This window comes from Trachypithecus francoisi, unplaced genomic scaffold (assembly GCF_009764315.1).
Source record: "Trachypithecus francoisi isolate TF-2019V2 unplaced genomic scaffold, Tfra_2.0 Lachesis_group12, whole genome shotgun sequence".
In the NCBI taxonomy this organism is placed as follows: Eukaryota; Metazoa; Chordata; class Mammalia; order Primates; family Cercopithecidae; genus Trachypithecus; species Trachypithecus francoisi.
Window position 1 is genome coordinate 102,850,404 of NW_022681457.1, and position 12,713 is coordinate 102,863,116.

General features: G+C 42.0%; 1 protein-coding gene across 3 annotated transcripts in view; it reads right to left on the minus strand.

The window, feature by feature from the left end:
* The window catches only part of CDC42 (cell division cycle 42), a 41,826-nt gene that overhangs the window by 11,335 nt on the left and 17,778 nt on the right, over positions 1 to 12,713 (minus strand). For all 3 annotated transcript variants that reach the window (XM_033227914.1, XM_033227915.1, XM_033227916.1), the window contains exons 2-3: positions 4,274 to 4,428; positions 394 to 466 (exon numbers count right to left, since the gene is read on the minus strand). In XM_033227914.1, the coding sequence (XP_033083805.1) occupies positions 394 to 466; positions 4,274 to 4,378 (178 nt within the window). In that variant the 5' untranslated portion in view covers positions 4,379 to 4,428. The remainder of the gene's footprint in view (positions 1 to 393; positions 467 to 4,273; positions 4,429 to 12,713) is intronic.

Consider the following 12,713-nt stretch of genomic DNA (forward strand, 5'->3'; position numbering starts at 1 on the left):
GGAGTAGGTAGGGGTGAAGGGAGAGAATCAGTGGGGATGATTCCTATGAATTCATTCCCTTAGTCCCTCCCCAACCACTAATACAGTTCCCAATTCTCTGCAAGGTGCACACATCAGGATTTTAGTTCAGTTTGGAGCTTGTATACTGCACTCTAGTCTCACTCTACTTCATCTACTACGCTGTTCACCCAGGGTACTCCAAACTCCTATTTGCCAATCCAGGTCTGGGACTGCTCCTTGGTCAAGCATCGACGATCATTATATTCAATCCTGCTAACTAATAACAAAAGGCAAGTACTCTGCTCATGTGCTAGTTTCTCAAAATGTCCACAAGAGACAGACAACTAGCAACTGTTAAAAATCAAAACAGTATAAAAGACATTAAGTTTTCACCTGCAGTATCAAAAAGTCCAAGAGTATATGGTTCTCCACCAATCATAACTGTGACTGCATAGTTGTCAAAAACCTAAAAACAAAAAAATACAACACTGTTAGTGTGCAAGAAGAGTTAAAATGGGACAGAACAACTCTTAAGCTAAGGCAGTGTATCCTTGCTAAGACTTAATCGTCCCTTAGTCCATTCATCATCCTTATATAACCAATCTTGCCAACCAAGTACCTTGTGTGAGCTAAACAGTTCCTGGAAAAAGACAAAGAATGTGTTCTGAGATTTCTGCTCTACCACAGCAGCCTGGATAAAGAGCCAGAGAAGGCTTAGAGGTGGCACAGGAGCAGAGTCCTCTAGCTACACAAAATGAACCTGTTCAAGTCTGAAACTTTTGAGACAGTGGTCTACCTCAACATTCAATCTGATTCCTAAGAAATTATTTCTTCATAGACCATTTTCTTTTCATCTAGAAATAAAATCTCCTAGATCCATGACCTTTCTTCCTTTCAGAGTCCTAGAAAAGATGAGCCTTGGCCGGGCGCGGTGGCTCAAGCCTGTAATCCCAGCACTTTGGGAGGCCGAGACGGGCGGATCACGAGGTCAGGAAATCGAGACCATCCTGGCTAACACGGTGAAACCCCGTCTCTACTAAAAAGAACTACAGAAAACTAGCCGGGCGAGGTGGCGGCACCTGTAGTCCCAGCTACCCGGGAGGCTGAGGCAGGAGAATGGCGTGAACCTGGGAGGCGGAGCTTGCAGTGAGCTGAGATCCGGCCACAGCACTCCAGCCTGGGTTACAGAGCGAGACTCCGTCTCAAAAAAAAAAAAAAAAAAAAGAAAAGATGAGCCTTGTTACAAACAAGCCCATTTGAGAGAAAATAACGGTTCCCTCAAAGTGTCCAAGAAAAGGCTGACAGATTATTTGCTGGGATTTTTTTTTTTTTTTTTTTTTTTTTGAGACAGAGTCTCACTGAGTCACCCAGGCTGCAGTGCAATGGCATGCTCTCTCAGCTCACTACAACCTCTGCCTCCTGGGATCAAGCAATTCTCCACACCTCAGCCTCCTGAGTAGCTAAGACTACAGGTGCATGCCACCACACCCAGTTAATTTTTGTATTTTTAGTAGAGACGGGGTTTCACTATGTTGGCCAGGCTGGTCCCAAACTCCTGACCTCATGATCCACCTGCCTCGGCCTCCCAAAGTCCTGGAATTACAGGTGTGAGTGACTGCGACTGGCCAGCTGGGAATTTTATGAGTAAAATTCATGTTATTGGGCACAAACTGCATGACCTGAGACATCTTCTTTAACAAGATGCTTAATATGTAAATAGACCATAATAAAACCCTTATCAAATTCAGTATAGCATATGCTAATATTGGTTGTACTAAGTTATTTGTGAAAATGGGAGGTTTAACAATGCTAAATGGGAAAAGACCCAACACAAATTCTAGAGTCTTTAGAATTAGTTTACAATAGAAAAGCAATGCTTTCACGCCGGGCGCGGTGGCTCAAGCCTGTAATCCCAGCACTTTGGGAGGCCGAGACGGGCGGATCGCGAGGTCAGGAGATCGAGACCATCCTGGCTAACACGGTGAAACCCCGTTTCTACTAAAAAATACAAAAAACTAGCCGGGCGAGGTGGCGGGCGCCTGTAGTCCCAGCTACTCAGGAGGCTGAGGCAGGAGAATGGCGGGAACCCGGGAGGCGGAGCTTGCAATGAGCTGAGATCCGGCCACTGCACTCCAGCCTGGGCGACAGAGCGAGACTCCGTCTCAGAAAAAAAGAAAAAAAGAAAAGAAAAGAAAAGCAATGCTTTCATATACAACTATAATCTGTCAATTTACAATAAAAATTTTAAAATTAAATGATACATATAAAAAGAAAAGAAAAGCTTTCCAACTAGGAGAAGAATGCCACATTTTAAGACCAGCCCTACTTAACCTTTGGGTATCTACTCTGATTTTCTGATTTATGTTTTAACAGATTGCTCAAGAGCTTATTTAAATGTAAAGAAGAGAAGCAAGGGCATGAGGGAGATGTGCTTTCTTTGTTCTGGTTTTTAAGAACGGACTTTCCTCATTTCTTAAAAACAAGAACAAAGAAATCGAATGAACGTGGTTAAGCTCTCAAATCAAACACATAACTTTCTTAAATCGCACTTAAGAGACTCAAAAACAACCCTCCTTTACTGTATTGTTCATATCCAAAACCAGACTAAGAATCAGAAAAGCTGGCTTCCATTCCAAAGTCTACTTTCCCTAGTATAATTACACTAAGTAATTAAAGTCAGACTTCTAAGTCTCATCCCTAAATTGGGCCTGAGTACTCTCATCCGTAAGAGATGGATAAGACAATGTGTATTGTCCCACCCAACTCTGAATTTCTATTACTCTAGAAACGGCAAGCCCCAATTTACAGATGGGAACTAAAATGCATTTTACACCAAATCCATTTCCATATTAACTTCAACAGGTACCATGAGAACATTATTTGTGCCTCATGGTCCATTCATTTACCTAAATTGGCTCATTTAAAATTTTATTCTACTACTCTTCCTTCTACTTTATCACTTTTCCAGAGATGTACACACAAACATACATATAAAAAACCCACAAGCCCACTTAAAATACAACACCAGAAGATCAAAGTCATAAAAGACTCAGAAATTATGTTTACAAGTAAATAACTTCGATGGAAACTAAAACAGAAAAACTCTGATTGCTGTCCTCACTCTGAAACAAGATTCATGTACCTCTAAACGTCCGCTGTAAGTCCACTGAATCTCACAACGTCTTCCATTTATCTTGTCTCCAAATGGGCCAATTTAAAATATCAATGTGACTTTAGTGTTTAATAATACCTTCAAATTCTCCCCCCTTCAAAATAAATTTTACTTATTTTTGAGACAGGGTCTCACTACCTTTCACAAATGAGTGTTACTCTAACTCTTGTCTCTCTCTCTCACTTCAATATTTTTGTTATTCCCACCTTCCTTCTACCATTCCAAAGAGTTGATTTAAAAAACAGTTGTGGGGTCGGGCATGGTGGCTCATGCCTGTAATCCCAGCACTTTGGGAGGTCGAGGCGGGTGGATCATTTGAGGTCAGGAGTTTGAGACCAGCCTGGCCAACATGGTGAAACCGTTTCTACTAAAAATACAAAAATTAGCTGGGCGTGGTGGCGGGCACCTGTAATCCCAGCTACTCAGAAGGCTGAGGCAGGAGAATCGCCTGAACCCAGGAAGCGGAGGGTGCTGCAAGCCGAGATTGCACCACTGCACTCCAGATAGAAGGGTCAATAGAGACTCCCTCTCAGCGGGGGGGGAAAAAAAAAAAAAACAGTTGTGGGGGGTGACCCCCAAAGGTTTCTGTTGGTATTCTCATAACATAACAGGTCTTCTCTTCTCTGCCCCTAACAACCAGTTTGGAGCTCCATTACTGCTAAGAGAATAGTTCCACAAGAAAAGTGGAGAGACATACTACTTTCTCTCAAGTTACAGGACCCCAAATGGTATCCCAGGAGACCTCCAAGTACTGTTCAATAACTGGCCAAAATATTAAAAAAAAAAAAAAAAAAGTCACCTCATTCCAAGATGTAGGGCATACTCCACCAAATTGAGATCACCACTCGTTAGAATCTTGTCTACTGGAGTTTTGCCTCCCAGCACTTCTTGTAAACCCTTGTGTCACCCCTTCTGACTTTCCACTGATTTCTCAGCTGTTTAATTTTAAAGTGTATATAATTTACCCATGAGAAGTCAAGATCTTTAAAAACAGGAAACAAAGGCAGAAAACAGAAAAAAATTCAGTACACACAGAGAAAGAATTTTCAAAAGGGTATCAAATTTTACATTTTACTAACAGAAAGAAGCCTTTATACTTACAGTTGGTACATATTCTGATGGAAATTTGTTTGTTGTGTAGGATATCAGGAGACATGTTTTACCAACAGCACCATCGCCCACAACAACACACTTAATTGTCTGCATTGCTGAAATAGTTTTGTATCCACTTTAAATATTTCAAATCTGATGTTGACCTGCAAAAAGATTAAAGACATTTGTTTATTTATGCTTATATATGTATTTTTTTTTCCTCACTTAGCAACCGGTTAAGGCACTCAGAGCAAGAAAAGAACTAGCACAATTATTATGGCTAAAAGAACCCAATAAGAGAAACAATGACTTGCTATAAGTTACAATAACAAATAAGGTTCATTTCTAAGTTTCTGATCCCTGGCTGTTTCAACTTAAGTGTTATTTTAGAAGGTCCCAACTCGTGTGATAAACAGCAAATTTCTTTTTATAATGAAAGAGAAGAGGCTGTATCAGAGAAAATTCCACATACTGTACTAAATATTATTTTGTGAAAGCTGTTCTTCGGTTACACATGCACACACACCTGTATGTATGCATGTATGTGAACCAGACTGTAATACAAAGGCTACCGCTTTAAAGAATGGTTCATTATCCAGCCTTACTCATCCTTACTCAGGCTCTGACCAACAAGCAGCAGAGCCTCACACGAATTATATGAGTAACGTGAGGAACTGAACAAAGAACAGAGTGATCGCTGGCCTCAGCAGCTGTTTTAGCACCAGAATGCCTAGTCCAAAACCTACATTTTTATAATGAAAAGTCAGATTGCTCTAAAGCATACTGACTTATAAACAGATACTATAGCTTATCTTACTAGAGTCCTCCTCAATTTTAAGAAGCTATCAATTACAAGTACCAAAGAGTCATTAATTTGAGAAGCTTTTTTTCATTTAAACATCTCTAAAGTCAGAATGTATCTTTATTGAGTCTCTTACAATCATTATCAGCCATTTTTCCCCCACATTTTGACTTCTATGAAATTGGAATCTTAGATTCAATGAAATATTTTAACAGTTTTCTGAAAGAATAAAAAGAAATACCACCCAATATATACCTAAATTTTAAGATTTATTTATATGTAAATTAGTTTAATTATAATCCTAAAAGGGTTATAATTAAACATAAAAATACCGAACCACCTAACTCTTGGTCAGATGCCACCATGCTCCTATAGCACCATTCACAACAATTAATCATAACAATTTATAAATGCCTATAAATGAATCCCTGTAAATGAACCTATAGTACCTCAAGCACCACTATACTTCTAGCACTGAGCACTTCTAGAGTGGCACACCGCGAGTTGTTGAATGGATGCAAAAATCACGAAACAAAAGAACACGAAACTACACTAGTGTGAGTAACCTACAGGAAATACACACTCTCCCGTTCCTCATCAAAATTATCTGCAGTATATTTTTCTTTTTTTTAAACAGGGTTTTACTCCCATCCCCCAAGCTGGAGTGCAGTGGCACAACCTCAGCTCACTGCAACCTCCACTTCCCAGACTCAAGCAATCCTCCCACCTTGGCCTCCCAAGTAGCTGGAACCACAGACACATGCCACCATGCCTGGCTGGGTTTTTGTTTTGTATTGGTTTTGGTTTTGGTTTTTTTAGTATGGGGTCTCACCGTTACCCAGGCTGGTCTTGAATTCCTTGGCTCAAGCAATCCACTTACCTTGGCCTCCCAAAGTCCCAAAGTGCTGGGATTACATGCATGAGCCACTGCAGCCAGCCATATTTATCTTTCTTTATTCAACTTCCTTTTATATCTCCTTTTTCCTTCTCCTTTCCCTTTTATGCACTAAGAAGCACCCATACTAATACAGCATTAAAGGTTAACAACCCTGATCCCTAAGATCAATTACTGGTTAAATCTAAAAGTACTCTCAAATAATAATAGGAAGCAGCAAACACTTATACAGCATTTACTAAGTGCCATGTACTGTTCAAAACATGTTACACATATTCACACATTTCACCCTCCCAAAAAGCCTATGATGTGCTATATTATCCCTATTTTACAAGCAAGAAGAGTGAAGCTCAGCAAGTAAGCAAGCCAAGGCTATTCAGCCAGTAAGTGGTAGAACTGTAATTTAAACCCAAGCAGTCTGACTCTCAAGTCCCTGCTTGTTTTTTGTTTTGTTTTTGCGTGTGTGTGTGTGTGTGTGTGTGTGTGTGTGTTTGTGGGAGAGAGAGAGAGAGACTCTCACTCTATGGCCCAAGCTGGAGGGCAGTGTGAGAGAGAGAGTCTCACTCTATGGCCCAGGCTGGAGTGTAGTGGCGTGATCTCTGCTCACTGGAACCTCTGCCTCCCGGTTTCAAGCAATTCTCATGCCTCAGCCTCCAGGGCAGCTGGGATTACAGGCGCCCGCCACCACGACTGGATAATTTTTGTATTTTTAATAGAGACAGGGTTTCACCATGTTGGCCAGGCTGGTCTTGAACTCCTGACCTCAACTAATCCAACTGTCTGGGCCCCCCAAAGTGCTAGGATTATAGGTGTGAGCCACCGTGCCCAACCTCAAGTCCCTGCTCTTACTAAACATTACATTACACTACACTGTCTGACAAGTGACATTAATCAAAACAAATATAATCTGTGCTAGTGGAGTGACGAGTATATATCCATGAGTTACCAGCAATGCAAAGAGGAAAGCAAAAATAAAGAAGAGGAAGCAAAAAACAGGGGCCAAGCTCATTTCCTGTTTTCCACCCTGCACATAACTACTGAATTTCATTGGGAGAAGGGAGTAAGATAAGAGTTTGCTCTTCCCCTTTCTATTTATCTACAAATCTTCCACTTGTTAGACTTCTCAACCTGACTGCTCAGCAATTTGTTACAAACTGGTTGGTTGTGAGTCCCCTGTTAAGCCTGGGTTCTGGAGTCAGAGTGGCTCTACCACACTCTAGCTATTCAACCTCCGTGTTATTCATCCTCTGTGTAGCTTGGTTTCCCCTTCTCTAAAAATGAAAACAGTACTACCTTTCTCATAAGGTAAACTAAGATAATACATGTAAAGAACTTGCAACAGTGCTTGGCATACAGTACATGCTTAGTAAATGTTAATTATTAGTCTTCAACAACTAATGGTACCTTTAAGTCAATATAAGGAATTTTAAAACAGCAACAATTCGCAAACTTCTTAGAAACTCATAACATCTTTTATCTCCAAGATAATTACAGTACAGTCAGCCTTCCATCTACACAGATGCAGAACCCACAGATACAGACGGCTAACCGTACTATGTCATTTTATATAAGAAACTTGAGCATTCCAGGATTGTTGTATCCTTGGAGAGCTCTGGAATCAATCCCCTGTGATATCAAGGGACGATTATACTAATTGTTCTCAGTACAAATGTAGTCAAATGTAGAGTTACCATTACAAAGATGGTCATTTCAGAGTCAAGTTCTAATTAAGACTATTCTGCAAAGCATTTGGCATGTATTAACAATTGTTTCATGTGTTAAATAAAACTATAGAAGGCTACCGTAGTAGACTAATCTCCTGCAGCACTAGGCCCCAAGTGACCAGACTAAAAATCAAAATGGAGTCACTCATGCTAAAGTTTCACATCACTAAACTTAAATTTAGTTGTTATCTGACCTTCGGAGAAACAGGGGAGATGACAGCCAGTTTTCCAAACAGGCCACTTTCAATCTTCAATTGGAATGATAATGAAGTTCCCTCTGCTTTAATCCTTACACAAAAAAAGCAGCCTGAAGTAACCTGATATTAACTAATCAGTTATTTTTCTATTGTTCTGTCTTCTCCCTGTACCTGCCTTACAAGAAAGGTAACTTTGAAACAACTAACAGGCCCTTTGTTCTTTGCTTCCCCTTTTCTCAGCTCTTCTGTCTATTAAGCCAACCTCTTGTGCTCAGTTCCTTCCAACTTACTCTGTTTTGTGGAATGAAGCATTGCCGAATTCTAAAATCGCAATAAAGCCAAGGGAGATTTAAATTTGCTGTAGTTTTGCCCTTTAACACATGTATTAAAGAGCACAGTGGCTCACCTGTAATCCTTGCACTTTGGGAGGCCAAAGTGGGAAGATCACTTGAGCTCAGACATGTTCATATACCCTACGTTAACTTCCTATTGAAATAATGTCAAACCACTATGGCAGCAAAGAGGCCACATAGAAACAATTATCATTCTGCTAACCAGAAAATTTATTCTGCGCCAAGTGCAGTGCCTCACACCTGTAATCCCAGCACTCTGGGAGGCCAAGGCAGGCAGATCACAAAGTCAGGAGATGGAGACCATTCTGGCCAACACCGTGAAACCCCATCTCTACTAAAAATACAAAAAATTAGCTGGGCGTGGTGGCACATGCCTGTAGTCCCGGCTACTCAGGAGCCTGAGGCAGGAGAATCGCTTCAACCCAGCAGGCGGAGGCGCACTGCAGTGAGCCAAGATAGCGCCATTGCACTCCAGCCTGGGCGACAGAATGGTCTCAAAAAAAAAAAAAAGAAAAAAAGAAAGAAAAGAAAAGTTATTTTGCACCAATAACTGAATCCTACCTCTTTTTAACATTGAAGTTCATTTGTACCACAACTTAGAATTGGAGTTGGGCAACTTAGCATAAAAAAATGATTTTGCAGGGTCAGGCATGGTGGCTCACACCTGTAATCCCAGCACTTTGGGAAGACAAGGTGGGGAGATTGCTTGAACCTAGGAGTGTGGGACCAGCCTGGGAAACAGAGTGAGACCCCATCTCTACAAAAATAAAAAATTAGCTGGGTGAAGTGGCACACACCTGTAGTCCCAATTACCAGGGAGGCTGAAGTGGGAGGATTGCTTGAGTCCAAGGCTGCAGTTGGCTATGATTGTGCCACTGCCCTCCAGCCTGGGTGACAGAGCAAGACCCTGTCTCAAATCTTTTTTTAAATGATTCTGCCAATCATAAGGAAATAAAATTGTGAAATAAGGTATATCTTCCTTCTTTCCTTCCTGGCATCTACCCCTCCAATACCCGTATCTTCCAGGTTTTTTATTTTTCTCTTTTCTTTTTTTCTTTTGGAGACAGAGCCTTGCTCTGTCACCCAGGCTGGTGCGCAATGGCGCGATCTCGGCTCATTGGAACCTCCGCCTCCCGGGTTCAAGCGATTCTCCTGCCTCAGCCTCCCAAGTAGCTGGGACTACAGGCATGCGCCACCACGTCTGGCTAATTTTTGTACTTTTTTTAGTAGAGACTGGGTTTCGCCATGTTGGCCAGGCTGGTCTCGAAATCCTGACCTCAGGTGATCCACCCGCCTTGGCCTCCCAAGTGCTGGGATTATAGGCGCGAGCCACCACACCTGGCTCTCTTCTAGGTTCTTAACACTAGGGGAATTCTAATATCCTTTGAGAACCTCAGAGCTATAGCGCCTGAAATTTTAAGTCCATGCGCTATAGCTTTTAAAAGGCTATGGAACCCCCTCTGTGGTATCATTATGACTGGCTGGCTGCCATCTAAACTCCACCAGACAATCCCCGAGCAAACGATCTGTATGGAGGAAGGGGAGACTCCCAGCTACAAATGCCCTATTTTCCCGTGCCCGTTCATTCTAGGCACAAACATACAGCAATCTTAAGATCTGAGATTAAATACTTGCTAATAAGTTTTACAAAAAACTTATGTTCTCAATCAGATTACACCCCTTATAAAACTATGTCAAGTATTAATAGTAACTGTGAATAAAAGGCAAGCCAGATTTTTGGTAATACACTGTGGCAATATTTAGTATCCGTCCCCAGTTCCTAGCAGAGAGCTCCTAAAATCCCTAGAAATTTCCTGACTGATGAGTGTCTTTTGTTTTTCATAACAAATTCACACCTGAATTTATGTTAATAAAGTGACAGGGTGGCAGTGGAAGGCATGCGAGGAAGCCTCAGGAAGGGGCTGGTCACCAGAAAGACAAAGTGACCCTAGAGGGATGTAACTTTCAGCCCCATGCACCAACCTCCAGAGAGGGGAGGAGGGCTGGAAACTGAGCTCTATGAAAACTCCAAAACAGGAGATTTGGAGCGCTTCCAGGTCTGTGAACATTTCAAGGTGAGGGGAAAGCAGGTCCTGAGAGGGCAACACTTGAAGCCCTCCCCACCCACAATCATGCCCTATATATCTCTTCCATTTGGCTGTTCGTGAGTTGTACCCTTTATGACAAAGGCATAAAGGTAAGTAAAATGTTTTCCTGAGTTCTGTGAGTCATTCTATCTAATAATCAAACCTAAGAAGAGCCATGGGAATCCCAAAATTAGTAGTCTACTGGGCAGAGGTGTAGGTAGCCTAGGCACTGCATTTGTAGCTGCTGCCTAAAGTGAGGGCAGTCTTGCAAGACTGAGCCCTTAAACTGTGGGGTGGGAGTATCAGAATGAAACTGTTAGTAAACTGTTAGTATCAGAACTGAATTTTCTTTTTCTGACACCACATTCACTCTAATCCAAAGCACACTAAAAGTAAAGTTGTCTTCATGTGAAATACATTTGCCCCTGAAGTAACCCATTTTCATACTTAGGATACAAGAAAGAAATCAAGAGAATGACTCAATTTCACAATCTTCCTTATCAGTTCAACAGAAGGACTAGTCTGGTTGTGGGATTAAACAGAATAAAATCAGAACTAGTTGTCTCTCCTGTCAAATCCAGCCACTTTGGAAAATACAACTTATATAATCTTCTGCTGTAAGTTATAGTAGCATATCTAATGTACAATTTTTTAAACATCTGCCCATGCATGTGATGTTTAGGCAACCAAAAGTACTCAAACCACAGGAATGTATTCCATGCATTCACATGTATGCAGGTGTGCTAACAACTGTCTTGTTTGCTTCTATATCACGGAAGATATGTAACAAAAAGCATACAGCTGGCCTTATATGTTTGTTAGAAATGCTTGTTCCAGCCAGGCGCGATGGCTCACACCTGTAATCCCAGCACTTTGGGAGGCCGAGGCGGGTGGATCACAAAGTCAGGAGATCAAGACCATCCTGGCTAACACGGTGAAGCCCCATCTCTACTAAAAATACAAAAAATTAGCCAGGCATGGTGGCGGGTGCCTGTAGTCCCAGCTACTCGGGAGGCTGAGGCAGAAGAACAGGGTGAACCCAGGAGGCGGAGCTTGCAGTGAACCGAGATCGCTCCACTGTACTGCAGCCTGGGCGACAAAGCGAGACTCTGTCTCAAAAAAAAAAAATAGAAATGCTTGTTCCTCGGTGCCGTAAAGAAATAGCATTTGAACATTAGTTTTCTCAGCAAGGCCATTTATATCTTCTGCAGAAAGGGTACACTTGCCAGTAGTTTTGCCATGAAAGTACACCACGCAAAGGAGACAGGGTCATTTATAACCTGATGCGTCTATCCTACTGCTGTGTCTGGTTTTTATTGGCTGGAACGGGACCTCACATTTTGTATTTGTCCTGACAGGCTAGCAACTTACAACTTTTAAAAAGAGGCAAAGGCAGCCAGGCACAGTGGCTCACGCCTGTAATCCCAGCACTTTGGGAGGCTGAGGCAGGCGGATCATGAGGTCAGGAGATCAAGACCATCCTGGCTAACATGGTGAAACCCCGTCTCTACTAAAAATACAAAAAAATAAGCTGGGCATGGTGGTGGGCGCCTGTAGTCCCAGCTACCCAGGAGGCTGAGGCAGGAGAATGGCGTGAAACTGGGAGACGGAGCTTGTAGTGAGCCAAGATCGTGCCACTGCACTCCAGCCTGGGTGACAGATGGAGACTCATCTCAAAAAAAAAAAAAAAAAAAGAGGCAGAGGAGAACGAAGGAAGAAGGAAGTAACTTATGGAATGCTGAGAAAGGCAAAAACACCTTCCAATAAGGAAGAGGAACAGGCTATGACCTGATGCTTGCTTGGACCAGTATAAGCATGCCAGGGCAAATATTTAGGCTAAATTGTGGGAGCTAAGAACATAAAGTACACTGACTTATTTATTACGGCTAGCAGATATTAAAGAATGTTAGCACAGGTCTTTGAATAAATTTTGCTTTTAAGAGAAGTTACTATTTATTTCAAATTAGATGGGGGGGAGTCTTTGAAGAAGAATCTCTACTTTACCTCTTACATATTCAACTAAGAATACAACACTGCTTAGAAAATCCTACCCAGAGGCTGGGCACAAGGCTCACGCGTATAACCCCAGCACTTTTAGAGGGGCCAAGACAGGTGGATTGCTTGAGGCCAGGAGTTCGAGACCAACCTAGGCAACATGGCAAAACTGCATCTCTACCAAAAATACAAATATTAGCTGGGCACAGTGGCATGCGCCTGTGGTCCCAGCTACTTGGGAAGTTGAGGATCACCTGAGCCCAGGAGATGGAGGTTTCAAGTAAGGCAAGATTATGCCACTGCACTCCAGCCTGGGGAACACAGAGAGACGCTACCTCAAAATAAAAAACAAAAAATAAAAAAAAAGTTCTACCAAGGCTGGGTGTGGCGGCTCAC